Raw genomic sequence first — 26,636 nt, forward strand, 5'->3', positions numbered from 1 at the left:
AATGAAGTGGCCAAAGCACAGGAGCTGGAGACTTTGAAGAGCAGCTGTCTCGATTTGTCCTCCAAACTTACAGTTCAAGAGGAGACCTGTCAGGCACAGCAGAACGAGATCGAGGAACTTAAAATGCAAGAGGAAAAACAAAGGATAAGGGCTGATGGCCTTGGAAAAGAACTAGAGGATGCCAGGCTTCAGCTCGGGGACACAACAGACAAGAATCTGGTAATTGAGGGTCTCAAACAGGAGAAATTATCTTTGCAGCAGGACAAGAAGGCCTTGGAGAGAGAGGCCGTGCTTACAGGAACGGAGTTGAAGGGCTTACAAGAAAAGCTGCGAAAAGAGATCAGCCGTTGGCGTGAGCTTTTCTCCAGACTGTCAGCAGAGCAGGGAGCCAATCAGGTGCTGGAGGAGAAAGTGGAGGCGCTTCAAAATGAAATGAGGCAGAATGACGTCTCTCTGTGGAGGAGGACAAAGAAGGCCTTCACTCCAGCATGCTGCCGCCAATACAAGCAGCAGAAGTAAAGATGGTGGACGAGATGTGAAACCCCCTAACCATCCCCGCCCCGCCAACACACACAATCCCCCAACACACTGACTGTAGCAGGCCAAGCAGTTACAGAGTACGTTTACATGGACTTGAGTATCTCAGTTTTGATTGGGGTTTTAAGCATCCCGTCTTCTTCTGGATAATCAAGTCCGTGTAAAAGCACTCTGTGTAAACACACTCACAGTGGAAACTGTAAAGTCCTGATTGATAGAAGTGCTTTTGTTTCTTTCTGTCAGGACTTTCCATGTTTCCACTGTGTCTGTGGGGTTTTCTCCGGGCGCTCCGGTATCCCCACTCATATATTTGGACTTAATTAAAAAGTTTAACACGAATTTGAAATAAAAAATAAATAAAAGTCTCTTAATACATATTTGTTATAAACCATTCTTTCTGTATTTCTGGATTGCTGTAGAGACTGTTGTTTGTACTGAGAATATTATTGTGTGACTGTTGAGATTTGAAGCTCTTCTCAACTTTAACAGAAATGAATTCGCCAAAAAAGAAGAAGTTGATAACAGGACAAAAAATGAAGATGAGAAAAGCAGGACAATGTCTGGGCACATTCGGCTCGTTCATCACGTGCAGCTGGTGATGTGTGCAGGGAAAATGGAAAGCCTAATTAGGTGGACAGTTACTATTTTAATCAGCTTCTTCTTAATTACATGAACGTAATTACTGAAAGACATCCAAAGGGAAATGTAGGGAGAGAACAATATCTTCAACAAAGGTCTTTTTTTTATTATTTCAAAGAATTTTATAAGTTTGCTCTGTTACAAAAGCACTTTTAAAATCCTGGATAAAGGAACTTCTCCTGGAATATTTTTTAAATATACAGAATTTTTACATAACCAGCTGATTCTGAGACTGAAGTCACTCCCCCAAAAGTCGTGTGGCCGTGTCGTTCTTTGCTTTCTACAGAGAAAAAAAGGCATCCAGTGGTAAATAAATGTTTACAAAGCTAAGGTGCAAGGTCACTGACAAAACCCCGTATTTTACATCTAATATACAACGCCATTTATCTGAGGCGACTAAAGGAAATACAGACAGTTCAGGGTACAGATGACGACAGAGCTACAGGACTGGATTCTGTTCTTAAGCTGCTCATTACTGATCACCCCCCAAAAAAGTCAAGACAAACCAACAGTAAGATTCAAACATGATGTCACACTTCTCCTTGAACAAAGATTCTTCAAAACAGCAGCAAACAATTTCAGAAAGTTCTCTTTCATTTGTACATTTAGCCCGGACGATCAAAAAATAAAAAGCGGAAGCAAAGTGAGAATAATAATTACACAATCTCCAAACATGTCAATTACACATGTATAATGTCTCAATATATATATAAATCAAAGTACAGGCAAAGTCACTGACAGGTTTGAAATGTAAGCATATAGACATGAGAAATCTCAGAATCGTGCATTTTTAAAACAAAAAACAAACAAAAGGAGTTGAGACGTGTTCAGAAGAGGTGGAACAGACTCCACGTTTAAAGACAAGGCAAGAAGGTTATTCTTCTCTCAGGTTAATAAACAGAAAAAAACCCATCAAACCAACTGTTTTTTTTTTTTTTTTTTCAGTTCAACCCAAAAATGTGATGATCCTTGGGAGAGACTGACAACAAAGAACCTTTAATCTGTAACCCCTGGAACAGATTCGTACGTGACACACACACACACGTAACAAAAACAAAAACACAGCTAACGTCCTCTTCAATATCTCAAATGCAACCACAAAATGCATTAGAAGGCAGTGAGTTTATGGAAAAGTTAATGTTTTTAACCATTTGCACAAAAATAAAACTGTTCAATATTTTTGAACCAAAATATCGTTGTTTTTTTTTACTTCAGAGAGTTTGTTCAGAACACAGAGCAGCTACAGTGATGGATGCTGGTGCAGAAGAAGGAAAAATAAAATTAAAAAAAACACACAGACACAGATCCTGCTTTTCTTAACAACCGCCCATGACGCCGCGTCCCAGAAATTCAATGTGCTGCCTTTGCAGGAAAATGAGCTGTCTAACTAATCCTTTGAATTGACTTGGAGACTTAAAAGAAGACGGACTTTTAAAGTGTAAATGTTGAGGCCATTTTCACACTACTACAGATTCATCTGAAAATGCCTTTTAAGTGTCATATGAAGTTCAATCCATGCCGGTTCAGACTATATAGTGCATGTCTGAAAAGGCTGCCATTCACAAACATTTTGATCTGCTCAGTTTCTCCTGCTAAAACGACAACAACTGATTTATTCTGGCAATTAAAAAGTGAATATGGGCCTGCTGGATGTCTATACTAGACGTGTCTGAGCAGTGATCTTTTTACCTGCTGCCCTGTATGAAGTAACTTAGTAATCTCCAGACTTTGTTGAATATACACAGAATTAAACCACAGAAAAATACATATGAAATATTTTGTCTGTACACAGAAAAGATATGCTTTAGTTGTGATCAATAAAGCAGTGCAAAGGCTCGAGTAAAGGCTTAGGATTTGTTTCAATTTGACATGCAGTGCTGCTACTTCAGCTCATTTTATTCTAATGTGCCAATGTCATTACACTGATTAGAATATAAGCGTCTCCAAAAAAAACAAAAAAAAAACATCCAATGCAGAATAGCATCTGTGGATAAAGCTGCAGCTACTTTGTTGTTTCACGCCTTCTTGGTGCAGGTGAGTTAGTGTGGACACAAAGCCAGAACAGAAACAAAAAAAAAGTGATTCTTTTCACATAGCGCTGCATTTTCGTGAACATGGCCTGACCCTCTGAAACCACTTAAAAAAAACATTGAAGGGGAATAGATGTGTGGGAGTAGCATTGTGGTTAAATAAGGATTGCAAAATGCTGAGTTCTTTAGAGTTAGACAGTGAGTGCTGGTTATGTGCTCCTGTCTTGGTGGTGCAAACCCAAACTCTTCTTCTGTAACGTCTGTGAAGACGAGCGCTGTGTTCGCCGTCAGCCAGGGGAAAAAAAAAAGAAAAAAAAGAGAGAGAGATATGACAGGAGATCATTCCTGACGCCTCGTGATGTTCAGCCTCACGTACAGCAGCTGCAGAGGACATGCACACAGAGAGAGTCCTGACTCAGATTAACAACAGTCCTGCAGAAACACATCTCAGTGTTTTCATCTCTCACGGTGTGTTCAATCCAGCTCATCAGGCACAGAAAATGTTTTTTAAGGAATCCTCATCATCATCATCATCATCATACACACAAACAAACACTCACACAGGCAAAGCCAAATGAACACACCACAGGAGACTGAAATATGTGATGTACGTGTTCAGGTCAGGTCTGCTGGCGGTGGGGGGTTTACAGCAGAGGCTGCTGATAATACACTGCCTGCTGCTGCTGCTGCTGCTGCTGCTGAGGAGCCTGGTGAGGAGGAGCGGAGACAGGGTAGGACACGGGAGCCATGTTGGAGTTGTGATAGGCCGACATGTCCACGCCCGCCTGTGGTGCGTAGGGACCTCCAGCTGCTTGGTTCATGTACTGGGCATTCATGCCACTGCTGGGAGGAAAATACAGATGTGACACTTTAGAGCACGCGGAGATAAACTGAGTCTTAAAAACAAAAAAATAAAAAACTGTTTTGAGTGCAGAAAAGTTTATCCTGTCAAATCTTTAAGAAGATGTTTCTTGATGTCCTGAGTAGAATGGTTTCCTAAAGGGGAGCCGTATGACTGTATATGGCAGCAGGTACTAATCAAGTATCATACATAAAACATCCAAACAATAAAAATGCTGAGTATACTCTGTTTTTGAGACGTTTAATTACAGTGTTTCATGATGATACCAAAATAATAATCTAAACAACTAAAGACCTCTGACCTAACCACTGAGCCGACAGCTGTCCTATAAATAAAAAAAGATCTGAGGTGAGGAGGAGTAAAACCAGCTGAGCCTGTTAGTCCTGTTAATGTCTCTGCAGATCCGATGGGGGGGGGGGGAATAGGGCTGCTGACTTACCTCATGTAGGGAGGCTGAACAGCCTGGGTGCTGGGCGGAGCAGAGACGTTGGGGGGCAGTGATTGCAGTGGTCCGGGCTGGTCGTTGGGTAGACAGTAGGGTTGAGCGGGAGGAACCTGGGGCATCACCTGAGGCATGTAGGGGGCGCCGGCTGGGCCGATGTAGCCCTGAGAGGACCAGAGGGAGAGGGACGGGTCTGTGTGATAAATGCTGATTCATCGTACGAAACTTGATTTCGGAATTTATAAACCAAGACTAATTCTGTCCATTTCCTCTGGAGACAGATCGGTTATATTAGCTCACGGTGATGAGCCTTCGAGCGCTAATAAAAGACAAGTCTACCACTGAAAGGTCGGCCTCCACTAAGTGTCTGAGTCGTGGGAGTAAGATACAGAATGTGAGATTTAAAACACCCCAAACGTTTGATAAATAAAGTGCAGACTGTTCCAGTTAGTGTTGCTGCATTATATTTCACACCTTTACAATAAAACACACACACAGAGAGGTGCACACTTCAGCTGTTTAAGAAGAACACATACATGCAGTTTCAGGATCCTACTGTTCTAACTTTAAGTGCTTTATTTCTAAAAGGTGTGATAGATGCAGGTGAAAGAATAACCGGAGCAGGGAAGTGCAGCGCTCCACAAAAACAAACAGGAGAAGGGCAGAAACAAATAAATAAACATAAAAATAGATAAATGGAGCAGCACTCTGGTGCCGGCCTGCCCAGTGAAGTGGACATTTTTCTCCGTCTCGGGGGAGAGACAGTGACATCAATCATTACCGGGAAGAAAAAAAAAAAAAAAAAAACAGAAGCTGCCAAGAAAAGGCAGGCAGCCTCCGACTCCCCGGGGAGGGAGAAAAGGCTGACTGAATGTCAAGCTATCTGGACGAGTACAAAAAGAAGCTAAATCAACGCTTTCTCTGGTTAAATATAACACGAAAGGAAAAAAGCTTCAGGAAATACAACGTGATGTTCGGAGAAGGGAACAACGGCGTGGCTGCTCCTCTGCATCAACGTTATGCTTTTCCTTATGATACAAATAACAGCGCGTCATGAATAGAATCAATGGTGTCGATGACACAACAGTAACGGGTCCGACGTAACGCCGGAGGGCAGAGAGGTTAACGGACACTTTGTGAAAATGTGACGCCTCGTTAGCAGAAAAAAAAAACAACCCTCCAATCATGACTGTTTATGACGCGTGAACTGAACCTTCGACTCGAGCCGGCTTTAAATTATGTATGACGTGCTGCTGCTTTTATTGACTCTCCATGCAGAGCAGAGAGAAGAAGACAAACACATCATCCATCATTGGATTCAAAGTGGCAGCGTTTCGCTTTCGTAGGTAAAAGTATGTTTTACATCTGAGTTCAGCGCTGTGGCTTCTTCTTTGTCTTTTCACCGTGAGAGAAAATGTTTCTTTTATCACGTCACCTTTAGCTTGAGGAGGTCGGGATACAAGTCCGCGTGGATTGATTTCAGTTGAAATGCCCTTTAAAGAACTACAACGTTTAACATGTACTCGACTGGCAAAGTAGAAAATAAAGAGCGCAGAGCAGGATGTGTTCTCATTTTATCATTAAGTCATGTCTTTATGTTTTTATTCAATAATAACGGGCTCACTGAAGAGTTGGCCTCAGCGTCACAGCTTTTACTCTCACAACGGTTCTGTGTCGTTTGCTGTCAGCTAACAGAAGCTCGTTTGAGCCCTGTGGATCATTAGTCTGCTGATAAATCCAAAGAAGTGAGATCTGATGATTAAAGTGTTTACTCATTGATACGGAGTTATACTCTAAAAGACGAGTGGAAGGTTTTCTGACCTGCATGGCTGCAGGTGAGCCGGCCGGGCCGTACTGCGTCTGCATCTTGGAGTAGGCCGAGTAGTACGGAGCCTCGTTCATGAGTTTGTTGTAGAGCTCCAGGGCCTCCAGGACTTTCACATTCAGCTCTGACAACTCAGAGTGTTTCCTGAGAGACGAAGACAAGAACACTTTAACCTGTAGAAAACTAAAATCAGCCTCTGATGCTACCTCAATTATCTAACTGGCTCTATGGAGGTTAGATAATCCCAGGGACTAAGATGAATATAAAACACAGTACCTGTCAATCTCCTGAAGCTTCTCGTCAATCATCGGGTTCATCTGTTCACACGCACCTGTTTGGAGACAAGAATCAGAAGCAGGGTTAGAAGGCAACATTTCAGCTTCTTCAGTCGTGACGGGTACAGCGAGTAGATTGAAACCAGCATCAAGGTTTTTACCCTCCAGCTGGATCAGCTCCGAGGAGTCAGGAGCCGGATCTGCAGGATCGGCATTCTGCAGCAGTGCCAGCGTGCTGTCCATCTTCCCCTGCACGGACACAAACAAGAAGACTGAAGTGAGGGACGATCCAGCTTTTAAATGAAATGTGCGCTGAGGAAATGTTTTACCTCGTCGATGAAGACGGGCTCAGGCTCGACTTTGGTTTCTAGGCTCGACTCTTCTGAACTGCTCGTCTTTTCGACATAAGCCACTGTGCAGAAAGAGGTTCAATTAGCACTTTTATAATCACCCTTCAAGTTCAAAAATCAAACAAGGTGAATATTGACTAGGTCATTATTATGCTTTCTAAAAAATAAAGTACAGGACTTATCCTCGATTAAGAGCGAGAGACACACCTGGCTCCGGCTCAGCGTTCAGATTAGTCGTGACAAAGTTGGAGGGAAAAAGGCCGACTCCTCGGTGGTTCTCTCCTTTCCACCAGTTTGGATCGCTGCAAACAGAAATCATGAAACAAGAGGAATAAACATTCAGACGTGTGCTTCTAAATGAGAGCCACGCTGAGTGAGCATCAGAACAGCAAGCCGCTTCACAAACATCAAAAGGTTGGATTCCATAAAAATGAATTCTCAGCTGCTGAATGAGTCACACAGTCTTTTTTAAGATTTAAAGTCTGAGAAAGTGGATGTTGCTTTATTTTAGCTTTACATAATTCTCCATTTTTATGTCCAAATTTAGACTGTAAATCAGGAGGGTGGTAGAAGTATAAGCATACAGTAAACAACAGCATACATGCAAACAGCAAGTTGAGATATAATGATCCGAGAGGGAATATATAAAACAATATTCTCTACATGCAGAGCCCATACTCTGTATATTCGAGCTGTGATGAACATCTCTTCATTTGCATGTTCAAATAATGGAAGATATTGGACACACAGGCGTGTGTAAATATATCCTCTATTGAAGGTTCTGTGAGATTATTAGGTTTGGACTCAGCACTACGTTATAAAAGGACGGATATATTACACAGCTGGTGTATTCCACTGCTTGTCACTGACGCGTACAGAAGATGAGCGTCTGACGGCAGGTCTGAAGTTAGTGTAGTGAGTGTTATAAAAGATCACCTGTCATCCAGAACCAGAATAAGTTCTCCGGTTTTGAAGGTTAGCTCGTTATCTTCAGCCGCTTCAAAGTCGTACAGCGCGCGCACCTTCCTCGCCTCCTGCCCGCCGCCGCCGTTGGTGTAGTTGGGCGGGTCCGAGGTCATGGCGAGGGGCCGCGTCTCCGCCTGCTGCTTCGTCTCCTGCAGTGACAGCTCGATGGCTGCGTGAATGTGTAATAAAACAAAAGGTTCTGATTAAATCTTCATCAGTAAAAAAAATTTTCACGTGTAGGAAGTGATCCAAACATGAAGTATATAAATGCCGCTGAATGATGTCATCTCGCTTTACCTTTAGCCAGGGCGTCATCTTCTGATGTTTTGCTCACAGGCGCTGATGTGTTGACCTTTGAGACGGACCCCTGTGGTCAACACGGGAAAAAAAGAAGGTCACATTTGTGTGTGCGTGTGTGCACCAATTATTTAGGTTATTGAGTGAAGCGCTTAAGACTTCAAGCAAGAACAGATTTCCAGTGACTGTACTGCCACCTGCTGTTCATCTGTGGTATCACATGTTATAGAGCGCTCTGACTCCAGTAACAGAAACCCTCCTCACAGCTGTCTCATTATCGCTCATCCAAGGCGACCTTAGGCAGCGCTCTGACCGCACAATCAGGTCAGAGTGGATCAAACGGGTCAACTGGAGGTTGGTGCCAGCTACATAACAAGTCTTCACAGAAACACGCGCACAGATGCTTAACGGGCACGTAAGGGTTCAACAGAGGCTGTTTCAGTGCGTCTTTTCTGCAAACAGAATATTAAACCCCGAGGAGCAGATTCACAGGCTGAACTGACTGAGAGCTTCATGATTCTGATATTTGAATCTGAAGCGGTGTTGGATGAAATAGAATAAAATACTAGAATTCAGCATTCAGTTGAACAAACAAGGTTACGATGAATGATTCTCCAAACAGGCTTTCATCTTGATTTCAGAACTGAGAATCTATCTGACCCACAATTCAGCGGAAAATGCCTTAATAATAATAATGATAATAATAACAATAATAATAATAATCAGCTCATTAAAAACCTGGAAGTATTCACACTCTCACATAACATGGGTTTGTACTTCTTCCCCCGACTTTCCATGAGTGACCTGCATCACAGTAGCGTTCAGCCGCAGCTCGAGTCACTCGACCTGCTGCCGTTTGCTCATCAGCTGATTGAGATTAAATGTCATTCCTGCCGCCTCGTGTGCCACCTGCTCGCTCTCTCTCTCTATTAGCGACGCGTAATATGCAGCACATCTTGAAAGCTGCATGGAGCTCAGCCAGTGGCAGCAAAGTGAGGATGACTCAGGAAATTAAATCCCAGATACTTCAGATCTTTGATGCGATAGCTGCAGGGAGTTTGTATGGGAATGGATGATTTTCATTTCTCAATGATGGGTTCACAGCACGCTTTTAATCACAGTGTTCTAGTTTCTATACAGAAATGAGACGAAGATCTGAATTCTCTAACAATAAAACAAAACATGGTCTCTTTTTTATTAAGCTGTATAATGTCCATTAGTTGGTGATGGTGTTAAAAAAGGGACACCTGCACCTATAGCCTAGCTGTTATGACATGTTGATGATTCAGATGTAGGTCAGCTGCTTTATGACAACCTGAGAGCAAAGTCCACTTCAACTCTTGACACACATCATGCTGTTATACAACAAATCACACCAGACACCAACAGGAAAAAAATAAACTCCACAGCTCCATCCACAATGACAACCAGTCCTCACGATCCTGGGACACATCCAAAGCATTATGGGAAATATGTGAAGAGGAAATGCCACTGTAAGCTGCTACCACACAAACACAGACGAGACAACCCCACCCAACCTGAGCATCCACACTGGTAACACATTAGTCTGCAGGGAAACCCACAGCTGTTAAAACAGCCTCAGGCTGGACACAAAACAAACACACACACAGCTCCAAACACACGCGCTTGTTTTGGTATTGTAGTCTGAAACTGTATTCAGGGGAAGAAAACAAAAGGAGTGCGAAAGAGAACTTTTTAACACAACGCATGAGTTGAGTCAAAAATGTGCAGTTTGCATCACACGAGGAGAGAAGTCAAAAGAATTCAACTTAAACTGCCTGCAACATGCAGACATCTTGTAGTTCCTTTTTTCAGAATGAAACATGTTATCATGTCACGATGAAATGAGAGAGAGAGTCTTCGCCTTTGAAGACAGATCATATGAAGGCTCAGGGTGAATACTCAATTGTCTGACCAAATCGCTTCTTATTAGAGAAGCATGAAGTTGTTTGGCAGATACTCTGACTTGACTCAACATGGGAGGCGCGTTTGATTGAGTGGCTGAAGGATGACGAGCCTTCGTTGTGAAATTCACTGGTTGACGTCGTACCTGTGAGGACGGGGAGGGGAAGCTGATGCCCTCCTCTTTCAGAGACTTGATGGTTGCGCCGATCAGGCTGAGCTGTGGATCTTTCTGGAAGTCGTCCGCCCACTCCACCATCAGAGCCTTGAGCTTTTCACACACCCTGGAGTGAGCCTACAGAACGACAGGGGGAGCGGTCGGCGGTGATGTCACAGAAGTGAGTTTATGTGTGGGAGTAACACATTCAGGGAAGATGAGGAAGTTTACAAAGAGATGACTGACATAAACACTTGTTTTAAATCAAACAGACTGACACGTTTTCAAGCGAAGCAAACAGGAGATGTTGACTTACCCGGCTCAGCACACTCCGTACTTCACTGGCAAACTCTCTCGAGCAGATTTCCAAATGGAATATTTTGCCGCAGTTTGACACACAAGCACTGAGCAACTACAGGAGACAAAGTTAGAGAATTAAAAACAAGATTCCTCATTAGCTTCATTTATCGTATATTTGCAAAGACGGACAGATTTCTGATGTATTGTAACAGAAAAGGATCTTTACTGCTCACATGATAACCCAATCTAAGTAACAGAAGTTGTAAATGCTTCTCATGACAATACAGCTTTAATCCTGTGAATGATGTAGATGTAAACTGAGAGCAGGCCATGTGACAGTGGCTCATGATGACTCGGGCAGAGACAGCTTTACTCATCTGACTGAAACAAATCTTCCACTTGACTTTAAGGCCTCACTATGGGAGCAAGAGATGAATTACAGCAGAGCTTCTCACGCCTACATAAGGCCGAAGTGTTTCACTTTCTCTCTGTGTTTATAAACAGTGTCTCTAAAACTGAGGGTTCATCTTGTGCAGACAGATGAAGATACAGTATATTTGAAGAGTTTTTAACCATCTTCGTGTTATACCTCTGTAAGCTCTTTCAAATCAGCTGGTTTAGAAATGACGCTTGTTTTAACTGTCTGCGAATCTGTGAGACATAATCACAAGTATCAGACTGAAGCTTTTGGAAGACATTTTTTACTCATCTAAGGTTCGGGTTATATTTAAATCTGTGTTCATTTGGACGTGGTGTTCTGATATTTGGAAGAATTGGAAGATTGCGTCAAGCAGAAAAACTAAAAGGTTATCTTTACTGCCGCAGGCTGAATCGAGGATGCGAAGACACTGAAGTGGAGATAAAGTAGCAGACTTACGTTGAGCGCCTGCATGGCAACATGAGGCACTTTGTGGTTCACTCTCTTCATAATTGATCTCAAGCCGTCCTTTGGTCTGAAACAGAAGTGAACAGAACACGAATGATTGACTCGTGCTCGTACGATAACTAACTTTATAAGACACTCCTTACAGTAGAGCTGATCCTGTGTGCAGGAGCTGATTATTTCAGGTCTTATACAGCAGAAAAGACCAAACAGGAAAAGCACGATAGATAACGGATGGATGGATGGAGGGAGGTCTTATACAAATGGACGTCACTTTAAAGGGGAAAATGAACTGCATTACTGCTCGTGAGTGAAATGCCTCATTTCCAGCTCACCCATTGGACGTCGTTCCAATCTTATCACAGATGTCCATAATGAGCCCCCAGTCATCTGTGGTGTTGGTTTCATTGGTTGCCTTTTCTGGAAATGTGTCAAACAAGGAAACAGGGGTTAAGATCTGATCAGAAAATATCTTCACGGCTTCTTATCTTCAGACATTATGTTTTCTTGGGCAGGCCTACTGGCCACAGCGTAAATGCTACGCTGCAGTCATGAATAGCAAAGCTGAGCTGCCACATTTTGAGAGCTGAGCAACGTCGGGTTGAGCCAACTAAATTTCACATTGACTGTATCAGGTGGGTCCTCAAACATTTTAACTTGTGATCAGATTAGCAGGAGACAGCCTGAACAATGGCCACACTCATTAAACGGCATGAGATCGACTTTGTGGCCAAGAAAACCTGCCCTTTATTTAAGCTTTGTTCAGTGACCTTCTGTTCCAATGTATTGATTAATAATTTGGTAGCGCAGGGGGGGTTTTTTGTCAGGAGACTTTACAAACTGCATTATTGTCTTATACAAAGAGGAAGTCACTTATGTGCCAATTTTCTATCAAATAATAACGCCAGTCATTGCCATCATCTGGACGCTACACCACTCAATGAGCCAGTTAGGTGCAACAGCGCACCATTGTCTGTTGGAACAAGCTCCGTGCTGTTGCAGGGACTGATAGGTGAGCTGGGACGTTTGCATGAAATTTGGATAACGCAACTATTTAAAAAGAATTTTATTTTACAACACAAATAAGTAAGCTTGTTATTAACAGACTCAATGCAGCCAAAGCCCTAACACGTAGCTAAATTAGTGCTTAATCATTCACTTGATCAATCTTATTAAACTGTTTTCCATTCGTTACTGTTCTATGTAACCCTCTTTTAGAAAAGTAAAACTAAACAAAACCCCTCTAGCATGAGGAAAGGTGATCAATAAATACGATGTCCCTGGCCTTAGCTTTTTTTTTTAAATAACTTTTTCAAATTTTAGTTACAAACAATAATAACAAGAGCAACAAGTTACTGCAAAAAAAACAAAACAATTTAAAATACAAATATTAACACCTTTAGAAGTCAACTGAACTACAAGAGAAATAAATACAGAAAATAATGTTTACTAAACACCATAATAATAATAATAATAATAAATACGGTTGTTTTTTATGTTAAATTTTCTATTTTTCAAGCAGATGTTTTATTGTTTTTTATTGTTCTATTTCGAACATGTGAAGGAATATCAGCAAAACATAATAATAATGAATTTTAAAAAATCATAATAGAAATTAAGAATAAGAATACAGTAAGAACAACTCTTTTGATCAAATAAATAAACATAAAATAACCAACAAAATATTTAAACAGTTTAACGTAAATAATCTTTTATGTGAGATTTGATCCTCCTGTAACGTAATGTGATGAATCTTTATTTATTATGCGTTTGTGAGCTGATTCAGTTTGTACAGACTGATAATCTGAACTGAAGATGATGACAAGCACACAGGTGGAGAGTAACGACAGGACACAGTACCGACAGGACTTCAGTTTGTTGTCATCGACACCGACAGCTCAACTTAAACTTAAAAAACCCTCAAACGAACCGAATCACTCATGCTAAGCTAACGTTAGCTTCGAGAGTTCGTTCGCTCGTAAACACCAAATAAAAAACACTTTACTCACCGACATCTTGGTCAAATGGATTCTGGGAGAACAAAGGCATGCTGGCGGATTAAAAAAGACCAAGACAATTTTGAAGAAACGACAAAAAAAATATGTTTTCCTGACTAAACCTAAACAAATATCTCTTCCTTGTCCATTAAACTCGCACCAGTTGCTTTTCCGGTAAACTTAGCTGCCCTCAATAAAGCCTGAACACTTTTTTTTTTTTTTTTTTAACGCTGTAATGCAGGGATTTAATCCTTTTTTTCATTTCAATTCGTCTTGTGGTGTTAATTTATTTTCATACTTGTTTGATAAAAGTACATATCTTAAAATGTTCCACACAACGCATTAAATTCATTCTGATTCGCGATGTTCCTGATGTCAACAATACGAGGAAACACTGGCATCTTGTGGAGAGAAAGATGAACTGCATACAAGTCCAGATGAACAATAGAGGTCGCTGTCACAAAGCGTCTTAATGAGAAGAACTGACAAAGAGTCCATACTTTGCTCAAGATAATTGATTCGCTTCAAGTACGTTTTACGTCGGCGGCTGCCAGTGGGTCGAATGAGCAGTACTGAATACAATATTAACTTTAAATGAATATCTTCAATTTAAACATAAAGTCACTATTAAGGGAAGTTGATTCAATTTCAATGCTGGTGAGTGAGAGCAGTTCATAGCGAAGCCGGAAGTAAAGAGGAGTTAATCCTCTTGCTACAGGATTAGACATCCGGGGTCTCTGGCCCCCATAGTTCGTTTCCTGACTCTCAGTGAACCTGACAGCCACCGCCGTCCAGTCCAGACAAGGACCAAAGACCGTTGGGGGTTGCAGTCATGTCGGCAGCTGCTCCGGGGACCAGCAAGGCGGGCCACAGCGATGTGGTCCAGAAGAAGAAGAAGGGACCCGGTGCCCTGGCCACGGCCTACCTGGTCATTTATAACGTTGTTATGACAGCGGGGTATGTAGCGTGTTCCCTCCTCGTGCTAATTCTGCTCTGCAGGAGTGTGTGTGTGTTTGATCGAGCTGTGTGAGGGCTGGAAATGGGAGCACAGTGATTCCCCTGTTGTAATGTTATTTATGGGGCTGTTAACCTGCAAATTGCACCTAGTTATTATTAGAAACAGGACTTGCATGCTGTGTAGTGACTTACATTTGAGTCCAACGTTGTCTTAACGTCAGACAGGCGTGCACATGAACTGTCACGTACAGTACAGAAATGATGATGATGATAATAATAATAGTAATAATGATAATGATAATGATAAGAAGGCAGGTGGTTCATTGATCTAGACCTATTTACACTATGATCTTGACAGCTTCTGCAGAAAGGACTGCTTTTCTCAATGCATTTTTATGTATTATTGTTATTTCTTTGGTTATTCCTGCAGGTCAAAGGCTGAATTGTAGTTGTATTTTTGTGAAACTTTAATAATGTACAAATCAGTAAAATGAAGTTTGTGTGCAGTCAGTTACTAGGACAAAGGGCGGCTTGTTACACACAATACGTAGATATAGAGCACTACCTTATACACATATTAAATAGTGTCCTTTAATCTATTTCTTATGTTTACTATAATTAACTCCACCTTGCAGCGTGAAATGTCACTGTGTGCAGGAGTTTAAATACCTCATTGTTACCTGGTTATGATATGTAATAAACAGGAGTAATGAAGAAAAAACACACGTGTTATATCTCTGTTGCCTTGCTCAAAAATCTGTGTGTGTGTGTGTGTGTGTGTGTGTTTATTGCACTGGTTTTTCGACTGTTGCACAATTGAATGGTGGGTGTTTCGTGCTCGCTGTTCCAACCAGTTAGGTCACATTGTGTCTCAGTCTTGATGGGCCCAATGCGTACAGTGCTTGCTTTGTATTGAGCACACGTTAGGGTGTCGTACATCCATCCACAGTTTCCCTGTTCAAATGCAGAGGCAGCATTCAGAGCAGCTCAGCAGGCAGTTTCTGCCCAACAGGCTCAGATATTGATATTCAAGCCGATGACTGAGATTGACTCCTGATAGAAACAAGAAGCATTTTTCATTCTGTGAAAGTGTCGAGTGATTAAAGTCTTTCACCTTGGCACAGGGCTGGTCCAGCAAAAAGTCAGATTGATCGTACTTTTTATATGCGCTGATTAATCTGTTGAAGGAATAAGTAATTATTGATTATTATTGACATGCATTGGTTTGCATGAGTATAGACAAACTTTGATTGTCTATTAATCTGTTCTTTTACCATCAAATCATGTACCTGTTTCGATATCATCATCACACATAGTTTTTAATATTTATACTTAATACTACACACAAAAACAATACATCTTAGATGTTAAGTAGTTGATTAAAGTTTGGACTCATTTTGCTGATTTGAACCTGTTTATACCTGAGATATACAGCATTAGATTCATCTTGTATTACATAAATCTTCATGTCTGAATGTCTTCAGCTTAAAGATGATAATTCCAGCTGCAGTCAAAAAACCACTGACTGACTTCTACGTTTTCTGTTTCTATGATCTTGATTGGAGGCTGCTGCTGTTTTCTTCCGCTGACAGGACTCTGTGGTGTTTGTGTGTTTCAGGTGGCTGGTGATCGCTGTGGGTCTGGTCAGAGCTTATCTGGCCAGAGGAAGCTACCATGGGCTGTACTACTCCATAGAGAAGCCCCTGAAGTTCTTTCAGACTGGAGCTCTGCTGGAGGTGAGATGGGCGAGAAGGGCTGCCACATTCAAAGGATATTACACACTTTTAATTTCAAACATGATAGATAAAACATGATTTGGGAGGGTAAATATATTTATTTTAACTCTGTAGAAGAAGAGACGTTTAGTATTTATTACTGAGATGCAATCAGGAGCTCTCTCAAAAACAAATGGCCGAAGCAGCACACCACAGACAGGGAATCATTTCTGAAGATTTTTGAGTGTTTTCTTATAAATCTGTGGCTGTTCAACAACACGACCATCTCGGATTCAGATTCAAAGATCCTGACTGACTGACCTGTTATCTCTGAAGTGTTTTTCATGTCCTCCGTAACATATCGGGTCAGAAAACACAATCAATGATTAACACGTTATCGTACAGCTCTGAAAATGTAATACAAAGTCAAATTTAAAAAATGCTCTCAGTGGATACGCTTTTATCCAAAGCGACGTACAACATAAGCAAGGATCAAGAGAAGAGGAAGTAAGTGCAAACGAACAGCTTTAAATCTGATCGGGCACAAGCACTGGAACTTAAATGGGAGCCGCTGTTATTTCTAAACTAGGTGCAAGAGATTTGTGTAGTCCCCTCACATTTGTACAATGTTCTTCCACACACCTACATGAACACTTGTGTGTGTGTGTGTGTGTGTGTGTGTGTGTGTGTGTGTGTGTATGTGTATAGCAGAGGCCTCACAGCGAGAGAAGAGGTGTGTGTGTGTGTGTGTGATCCTTTCCAGACCTGCTGATAGCACTCACTATCTTCCATTCATAAAATAACTTCTGCTCTGACTGAACACTGCTGGCATCACGATGCACAACTGATCCGGAGCCAAAATGAAACTGATGAACTAGTTCATGCATCCTGGAGTTGTGAAAGTTGTTTCTTTGAAAAAGTGTGGCGGCACTGATGACAATGAAATCTGATTTCCAAGCTGTACTTTGATTGTATACATAACGTGTATAAGCAGACTGTGTTGTACAAGTTCAAATAAGCTGCCATGTGCTGCATGTGCTCGACTGTCAGAAGCTTGTTGAGTGATTCTCTGTTGTGTTTGCCTTCCACAGATTCTTCACTGTGCTGTAGGTGAGTTTTCTTCAGTCGACACGGATCATTTCCACCCCTCACCACAGTAACGCTTCAGTCAGGCAAAGGTCACTGTTGGACCGATATCAGCGCGCCTCCATTACTACAGGAGGCATCACTTATAAAAACTGGAGTGAATGAGAATGATGACCAGATGAAATGAAGAAAGTCACACACACACGTGTGGTAGATTACTGTGTTTAAAGTCATATTACACCATCCACTGACGTAACCACCAGGGTCAGCATGATGTAAGCCTTATCGTGTGCTCATGTCTGTGAGGGTAAAGGGCATGGAAGTATGACTGTGTGCTGTCCATGTGCGCTGACCCCCCTGTGTAGTACAAAAAAAAAAAAAAATTCTGTGAAGGTGTTTTAAATCATTTCGAGTGTCTTTGTAGTCGCTAAAACACTTAAAAAAGAAAAAAGGAGCACACTCACAGTAAACACAGTTCCAGGTCAAGACCGCAAAATAACTAATGACAAACAGAAAAAACACTGAATGCCCTTTCAATTTCCTTTATCTCGGTTTAGAGCAGTGAAACAACGTAGGTGCTCATTAAATCATCCACAGTATTGTACTTGGTGTTCGCTGATGCTGTTCTGGAGGCTTGTGGTGGCACCACACAGATAAGTCACTATAATGACTCGTCAGACGCCTCTGAAGATTTCTATCTGCTGTAAATATACACACAGACAAACAGGAGCTCGTCATATCTGGAGTGATTTTCAGCAGAGGGAACCTTCTGGCTCCTGCGGCTTCGACGTGTCAAAGGAGACACCAGCTCTTGTCTGGCTGTCTCGCCCGAGGCTCATAATCTTTTTCCTTCATTATCGGGGATTAATGGAGGATAATCTGGACCCCCTGCAGCTGCCGGCCACTCACAGCAAACCCTCAAACACTCAGGGTTGCTCTCTGCTGGCGAGTTGAAGACAATGCATCACCTTTGAAATCTGAGCGCTGTTCAAATTCAAACGAAAAAAACTTTATTTGTTTCCGGAGGGGCAATTTAAAGGCACACAGAGCCGTAAATGAACAACAGTGCAGCTATACTCAAATTTAACCAAAGGTAAAAAGTCAACAAAAGAATAAAGTGACAAGATGTGTGTACAAAGTTAAAATGCAAAATTACAAAATTAAATACAAAAACACAAAGTTAATTAAAAATAAATAAATAAATACAAAAACAGTTTCGCCTGAATCAAACTCACACTGGCTCCACGACTATCAACAATTCTCTTTTTTTTTTTGACACTGTGTTTCGTATAATTTCCTTTTTTATTTCTGACAGTCAGACAGGCTCGACCATTTCTCGATGCTGTGCGTGTGTGTGTGTGTTTGCTTATCTTTTGTCTCGTGTCCCAGGGATCGTCCCATCATCTGTCGTCCTGACTGGATTCCAGGTCATGTCCAGAGTGTTCCTCACCTGGGCCGTCACACACAGCGTCAGGGAGGTAAGATCTTTTTACCTCGTTTTTCTGCCTCACAAACAAATATCAGTCTGCAATTTAAAAAAACTCAGAATAAAGGATGTCCCAAAGTGACCCGCTGTGATCTGCTGTTTGCCCTGTTAATAGATGGGGGAGCTGTAAATGTGTAAGTAGCGTCTGACGGGCTTGCTGCAGGGTTGAATGTGCAGAGTTTATTTTTTTAATAATGTTTGTATGTCATGTTCTTAAATACCTTCAGATGATAATATACTGACTCCTTTCAACATGCTCTCTCTCTCTCCTTGTGTGTGTTGTTGGTTATGAGTCTGCAATAAGACGTGTGCTCTTTTCATAACATCCTGTTTGCATCGTTTTGAATCCTAATATGTGATGACGGGGACGATCTGCCTGCAGTGTCAGCTCATCTCTGAGCGTCTGAAACAAACAGCATGGGCTGAAAAAGTCTCCATTAGTTTCCAGCAGTGTAACCGCAGCTGCATGATAGAAACTCACCTGTTTCTCTCTCTCCGTCCTCTCACCGTTTGTGTGTGTGTGTGTGTGTGTGTGTGTGTGTGTGTGTGTGTATGTGTGTCTGCAGGTGCAGAGCGAGGACAGCGTGCTGCTGTTTGTCACAGCCTGGACCGTCACAGAGATCATCCGCTACTCCTTCTACACCTTCAGCCTGCTCAACCACCTGCCATACCTCATCAAATGGGCCAGGTAGGGCCACCAACAGGAGGAGAGCACACATGTCTACTAACACAGACTAAACATACATGGAATTGAATAATAGGTATTAATTAATAATAGGTATCAAATAGGTATTTACCAACGACACAAGAACTACTCAAATGCTAAATGTGTGGTTGTCTGTTAGCTACAGTGCTTCTTTGTCTTTGGATAAGAAAACAGTTAAGTTCAGGATTCATGTTTTTATTTCATGTTTCAGAGGAGAGCGAGGCTCAGGTCCGAAGAAAAAAAAAGAAAATCATTTTGAAGACTCATTCCCACAGTTATCAAATCCAAACACGCTGTTTAATCCATGCACACAGATTTGTAATCTGTTTTTTATGAAACCACGCTCACAGTTTGCAAAACATTGTGCTTGGTTTTGTAAATATCCTTTTTTTAATGTTTTTCTTCCCTGAGCCTTCAGGGGAGTCCGTACACTTAGAAGTCAGCGTCATCTCTTTTCATGCTTCATCTGTTGTGCTGCTTAACTTAAACTTTAATGATAAATGTATAAAAAAAAACATTTCAAACTTACAAAAAGCCTAAGTTAATGTCTTCAATGTCATGTCATTAATGTGACAAAGACTAAAGTTTGAAATCTGCATTAAATGGAAATGTTTTCATTTTAAAGGATTTAAACTGGTAATCTATTCATCTAACAGATATGTGACTGTTTTTGTGGATCTGATCAAAAAGGTTCAAAAGGTTAATGGAACTGTTGCAAGAAAGACAGGAAGTGCATCTCTCTTTGAAGGACTTAACAATGAGGAAATGTATGGAAGCCTCGAACAACGTGTGAAAAACCTCTTGAAGCCTTTTAAACCTTCCTCTTCATCCTACATCTGTGAATCTTCCTGATTGGACTCGTCTGCATCTTGAACCAAGGCAACCGTCGTTAAGTGCCTCCCTTCCCCGCAGCCTTTGTTGCTAGGTAGCAAATGAGACCACCGCTATATTGGTGTTTGACTTTCATTTTCAGTCCCTGGGTTGAGTGCTGGATCAGGAAGAGAATGAACATGTTGTTGTCCTTCATTTATTTTTGAACCCTGTAGAAGAAGTCAAGTTTATTAATGAGAGGTAGAAAAGGCCAGATGCTTCAGCAGTTCTGACTGTAAATATCTCGAAGCATGCAGAGCCAGTGTCATTTTTTCTTCTCTTGTGAAGGGTGTAGTGTTTCTACCTGATAAAGCATTGAGTGTTTATTCTTTCTTTAAACCCCTCTGCCCACAGGTACACCTTTTTTTTCGTGCTGTATCCCATGGGAGTGACCGGCGAGCTGCTGACCATCTATGCAGCGCTGCCTGTGGTGCAGAAGACAGGCCTGTACTCGGTCACTCTACCCAACAAGTACAACTTCTCCTTCGACTACCACACCTTCCTCATCCTCACAATGATCTCCTACATTCCCCGTAAGTCACCCTGCAGACTACAACGTTTGATTTTGTCGAGAAAGTAAAAAGGCATCAACTCAAAGGTGCATGATGACTTTAGCGTCAGACTAGGATTAAAGTATATTTATTAAGTTTTTGTTGTTGTAATACTCATTGAAGCCTACTGTTCTCGTCCTGATTGTACTTTGTGACTGAGCGTCATTAAAAAAAAAGTTCAAGTGTCTCCAGAACGCAGCGCTCTGACCCTCCTCTGCCCTCTTCCCCAGTGTTCCCCCAGCTCTACTTCCACATGATACGACAGAGGAAGAAGGTGCTTGGCCACGCAGAGGACTACAGTAAAGTAGAGTGAGAGCAGATCGGCGTCGAAGCGGATCAGATGGAGGGAAAAGAAAAAAAACCAAAACAAACAACAGAAGGAGGATCGAGAAACATGTCTGCTTAAATCTCAGCCAGTTCTCAAACTGCCAGAACTGAACCTGGCAGAAGATCCAATTATCAAGCAACTTTTTCTTTTTTTTCTCCCAAAACTGTTGTCCAGGTTCAAGAACAAACGGGTGTTATTTTATGTCGTCGTCGTTTTTATTTATGAACACATTTTCTTAGTGTAGTCGGAGAGCCTGAACCTGTAAAGAGCTGCTGTGTGAGCAGTGAGCAGAACTGAACGATGCACTGATAGAATAACCTTAAAACATCCTCATAGAGAATCCCTGATAGATTTTTCACCTTTTCATGCCTCCGCTTTTGGGCTTTTTTTTTAACCAGCAGCTTAGGTTTAATTTAATGTAGAAAGAAACACGAGGAGACCAGGACTGAGACTAGGTTGTTCGTAGGTTTAGCACCTACTTTGTGTTTGTAGTTTCTTTTTTTGTCTTCATTCATTACAGACCACAGTTTGATGACATTCCTACTTAAGTTCAATAAACCCTTTTTTTCATGTCTGCATGGTTTTCTCTGTTCTTTTGTGTTTGCTGCTGTTTGTTTACACTTTTCTTGGATGTTTCTGTGGATTTTTATCGGTCGGTCTCGAGCTGTGTCGACTCTTTAATCGTTTCCCTGTGATGATTGTGAATCTGTGCTTTTCAGGTCCTCATGTTTTTGATGTTTTAGTGTTAAATGTAAACATAAGGTAGCCAGTATGTTTTTTCCATCAAACTCATCTTCACTCATCTTTTCTTCATTTGGTTAAATGTTTCCTTTTATGTAAAGATGGTAAATAATAGAGATTTTTAATCATTTACAAATACAAATACATTCCCCTTGACTGATGAGGCCCAGTCCTCATCTTATCGCTGAAACATTCAAAAGAGCAGCGTGTGTTTACAGATTTTATTACACAGAACATTTGAGTTGTACGTTGTTAATTATGTGACACTTTGGCAAACAAAAAAGCATCAGTAGCATCAGTCTTTTCTGAAGAAACAAGCTTTGATATGTGAAATGAAACAAAACTGCATCGTAGCCCAAAATCATACTGGATGTTTTAACTTTGAAGAGTGATGACGCTAGTCTTTGGTAAAGAAAACAGATTTTTCATTTTCTGTAGAGTAATGTCAGCTAGTGTACTAGTCCTATATGATGAGTTCCTTTATGTGTGAGAAAATAACATAGACTTCAGTGGATGAACGTGTCGTCATGCCTTTTCAGTGACGTGATAACATATACGCACAGAGGGAGAGCTATAAATCAGACGATGTAATCCTTTATTTCTCACAGTGTTATTGCTCATTTGATGTATGTATGTCAGCTTCTAGATTTACAGCGACAGTGTTGCACAAAGTCCATCATCTGCTTGTGTACTCAGCAAAACGAAGATTTCCAGCTTAAGTTAATAGTAAAGTTTTCTCTTGCAAACTATTAAGAAAACACCTTTAAATGATATCTTTGCTGAGATTTAGACATGCAGAAAGTTTAGGTGTTAGCCCTTCCTTTCATCCCTTTTTGTAGGGAAAATACAAATCTGAAGATTCATAATCTACTCTTGTTGACGTGTCATTGGAACTTTTAAGACAAAATCAGTCAGTTTCACTGTAATTAAAAATATGGTGTAATTAAATCTCAAAACTGTCTAAATACTGTTTTCCTAGAGATAGGTACAAGTTTGTTTTAATTTTATTTTACTAATTAGGTGAACTGCTTAGCCTTTATTTGTTTCCTCACACGTTCTTTATAACGCCCTCTCAGATGCAAACATCCATCAACATGCTTCTTTTAATCATTATCACTAACGTTAACCAACATTTCCGACGAAACAAACATGTTTGCTCCTGTAATGGTCATAAAACTCTCTTTCGCTCTTTTATTCTGTAGCAAAGTGAGCAGCTAGCGACTGTAGTATCAAATCTAGCCTTTGAGGCCCCTCTGTAGTCTCCCATATACATGGTTGAGCATGATTTGGGATGTTGGATGGGAATATTTTCCAAAAGCAGAAGTGCAGCTCGTTGTAAAACTGCATGAAAAGGGAGAAATCTGGATGCCCGGAATGATGATCTGTGTTACAACCAAACTTCTCCAAGAAAAACAAGTTACAAAAGCATGGCAAACGTTATCCCAGAACTGGAACTACTGAATAAAGTTTTGATACAAATGTTTTGCATGGAGCGAGATGACTTTGTAAAGGTATGAACAATGAGTATATATTTACAATAAACCTATGACATGGGAAGCATATTCAATATTTGTATTTATATACATGACATACGCTGCATTTTCACCTTAAGTCACCTGTGACTTCAGAAGCTTTATTTCAGGGGACTGAACACTTTCTTTAGAAGATGTGTACATGCTCTGTGCTTTCTGCCACTCCCACCTTATAGGTTCAGCTTGTTTGCAGTTAAGTTATCATCCATTTTTTTGTCTACCCCTTGTGTGGTTTTGGTTTGGCCACAGAACTTTATAAGTTGCCCTTTTGTCTCATGTTAGGTCTGTTTTTTGAGTTCATACCTTAGTTTTCATTTTGTTGATTCAAAACTGTATTAAGTTTGTAAGGTAATAAACACACGTGTGCTAGTGGTAAAACAGACATTCTTGTAGTAACATCAAGCCGGCTGAGAGGCATGCTAATGTTAGCTTAGCATGACTAGAAACGAGTACTTTGTGTGGAAAAACTTCTGATAAATCTTTAGAAAAACACGTGACAAATGACTTCGAACACTATAGTTTCAACCAAAACACATTAAGTATTTCAACATGAAAACATTTTATTCATTCTTACACATCAAATATGTCTTGTTAGTCACCTATTGCTTCACAGTCTGCACTCAGCTTTCTCAACCAGGAATCACGGATCAACTGTGTGCTGATGCACGAAAAGTGCAAATGGGCTTGTGTGCGTTTGCATTGAAATGCATGTTGTGTCTCAGCGTGCGCCGTGATGCTCACAGTCAAGAAAGCAGAGAGAGAGGAGCAACCAGTGCAGGTAAAGGTCTCTTATGTGGGAGGCCCGGCCAGCTATTCATCCACAATATCATCCTCCTCATCATCATTATCTGTTTTTATTTTATAAAGGATAAGGGTTACATAATTAGAGAGGCGACTGATGTGACAGAAAGTGGGCGTGTTATAGCACCTTCACTCTGCGTCTCTGATTGACCAGAAATTAAGTTGAGATGTGATTATCAACATGGCCCCTGCCATCCCAAGAAGTGTGCTTCAGAAATCATTCAGTGACGTTATTAAGACTATGTCCATGATTTTTACATCTACGAAAGATAGCGGACAAAGCTAAAGAGTCTAACACTTTTGTGCATCTATATCAACGCTACATGTAACTGGATGTATTCATGACTTTTAATGTTTGTGTGGGAAGAAGACGAGCAACAGGATCAATGAAAAGCTTCATAATGTGAACAAAAATCCCAACAGTCACGTGACACAAATGTCATAACCTTTTACTTGTCTGAATATTAGCTACATACTTCAGCAAACTAATTTCCTCAATCTTGAAAAGAGCTTGTTGTAGGAACACTTCAGTTTCAATTCTTTAAAGTGTCATTGTCTGTATGTTGCATGACACATAAACCTTGAAAGCTCCTTTTTTTATTTAGTTTTAAAGGATCTGAATTGTTTCTGAGATTTGAGAATTACAAAAGGCGATTGAGTTGGCTATTCACACATTTCAGCAGAATCAAACAAACAAGTACTGCAACTGACGTTTGTAGATTTACAATCTGACTATTGTAAAACTGAACAAAGCGGGTTTAAAGACCAAAATATCTAACATACACGGGAGGCTGAGTGTGACATCAATTACTACATGCGCAAAAAAAGATTATACACTCTGGGTGCATGTGTTTGATTGCACATTTCCCAAAGAGACTGAAACGGTTGTTTTCCACCAGGATGAGTCACAACACTGCAGCGTTCGTCATTTTCTCTCTTTTTTTTTTTTTTTTTTATGAAAGAGAAAAAAACTTAACAGAATCTTCTGGAAAGCCTGAAGCTGTTTTGGATGTCACTTAATGGTTCATGCGGGTTTTATGATGTTAAGACACATGTGAGTCACAAACAGCAGTGAACATTGAAGAGGTTTCAGAAGATGTCTAAGGGATCATAATGGATCATGAGTGGTATCTGCAAATAGGTTTGAAGAAGAATAGGCTTTGGTTGCTTCAGCATCAATTTTTAAAACCTGATTCATTCACTGTAATTATTCCTTTTTGAATCGTTGAAATGTCACCTGCATATCTCTGTTTTTATGTCTAGGTTATAATTACATGATGATTTTTGGAATGAGCACAGTTGTAGATGTAAAAATGTAGCTCTGAGAACTTCCTCCTCTGTCTTTTAGTTTTTTTTTATAGTTAATTTAGGAATTTATCAAAATATATCGAAAATACATTTTCTGAGTGTTTTCATTCTGCTGCATTATTCCTTACATTTTATTTGAATCATTTTATACTGTTTGTTTTATGCTAATTTCAATGCACTCAGAGTTTTGAGGTATAGCAATGACTGCTTACATCTCAAATACAGCCAAAGAGTTCATCGAGTCCAACGATTAAATTTAAAAAGAAAATGCACCACTCTGCATTTTGCTGCAGTGCTGTGCAGTTTGTTGGCCTGAGTGGAAACTCACTGTAAAACCTTTCCCTAACTTTGCACATGTGGCAGCATGATGAGCCACAGGAGCATCCAAACAGTCTCCTTGGGGGAGAAAATAGTTGAAAAGGAATTTTGTTGAATCGTGTGCTGTGCTCCCGTCCGTTTGTGTTAACAGGTTTAAGTGAGGCTTAAAAGAGGCTGCAAGATAGCTTTTGTTTTTGGGGACTTCATGATCTGTTCTGTTCACAGAAGTTGGATTTTTCAGAAAGTCTCTGTAGATGATGAATTGTTTTTATTTTTGGCCTGATCTTCCTGTGTGTTGCTATCGCTCGGTTTAAGTGTTTCCTGTTTTATTTTGTAGGATTTGTCCATGTCTTTAATGTTAATGAATATTTCCCTGTGTAGCAAAAAAAAAAACCACAGTGTTTTAACTCTTCACATCGAAGTTTATTTTGTTGCTAACAAAAGTTTTAATAATATTCCAGGCTTAAAATGTTTTATATCAACCGTACAATAGTGACAGCTGAAAACAGCATAAGAGATTGCAAAACCAATTTCAATGAACATTTAGATAACTGGATTATTATTTTTGGGGGAAATAGAACCTTTAAATAAATCTAGTTTTCATTTCACAAAGCTGATTTGAATGGTAATTGAAAGAGAGGGTAGAAATGGGATTAGATGTGCATAACACCCCCTCCCCTCTCCTGTGTGCGTGCGTGTGCGTACATCTAGTGTAAGATGATGAACTGCTGGACAAGTTCATCCAACGTTCAGA

At 40.7% G+C, this 26,636-nt stretch overlaps 2 protein-coding genes across 3 annotated transcripts; one reads left to right on the forward strand and one right to left on the reverse strand.

Moving 5' to 3' along the window:
• Positions 1-1,749: 1,749 nt before the first annotated feature.
• On the reverse strand, positions 1,750-13,808 carry stam2 (signal transducing adaptor molecule (SH3 domain and ITAM motif) 2). 2 transcript variants are annotated; one of them, XM_079356824.1, is made up of 14 exons: positions 13,496-13,808; positions 11,822-11,906; positions 11,481-11,556; positions 10,620-10,715; positions 10,295-10,441; positions 8,224-8,293; positions 7,897-8,095; positions 7,168-7,262; positions 6,940-7,022; positions 6,772-6,859; positions 6,612-6,666; positions 6,332-6,479; positions 4,508-4,674; positions 1,750-4,046 (listed from the first exon to the last, which is right to left on the reverse strand). In XM_079356824.1, the coding sequence occupies exons 1-14, from the start codon at positions 13,533-13,535 to the stop codon at positions 3,851-3,853; spliced, it is 1,545 nt and encodes a 514-aa protein (XP_079212950.1). In that variant the 5' UTR covers positions 13,536-13,808; the 3' UTR covers positions 1,750-3,850. The 2 variants fall into 2 exon arrangements, with proteins under 2 accessions (XP_079212950.1, XP_079212949.1); XM_079356823.1 differs by having other exon boundaries at positions 1,750-4,049; positions 13,496-13,797.
• A 397-nt stretch (positions 13,809-14,205) lies between these two features.
• hacd2 (3-hydroxyacyl-CoA dehydratase 2) lies at positions 14,206-21,758 on the forward strand. Its single transcript, XM_079356826.1, has 7 exons — positions 14,206-14,440; positions 16,059-16,176; positions 17,247-17,265; positions 18,631-18,719; positions 19,294-19,415; positions 20,658-20,836; positions 21,085-21,758. Exons 1-7 carry the CDS (start codon positions 14,316-14,318, stop codon positions 21,165-21,167), a joined length of 735 nt encoding a protein of 244 aa, XP_079212952.1. The 5' UTR covers positions 14,206-14,315; the 3' UTR covers positions 21,168-21,758.
• The last annotated feature ends 4,878 nt before the right edge of the window (positions 21,759-26,636 follow it).

The sequence above is a fragment of the Symphodus melops genome (genome assembly GCF_947650265.1).
Source record: "Symphodus melops genome assembly, chromosome: 12".
NCBI classification, from domain to species: Eukaryota; Metazoa; Chordata; class Actinopteri; order Labriformes; family Labridae; genus Symphodus; species Symphodus melops.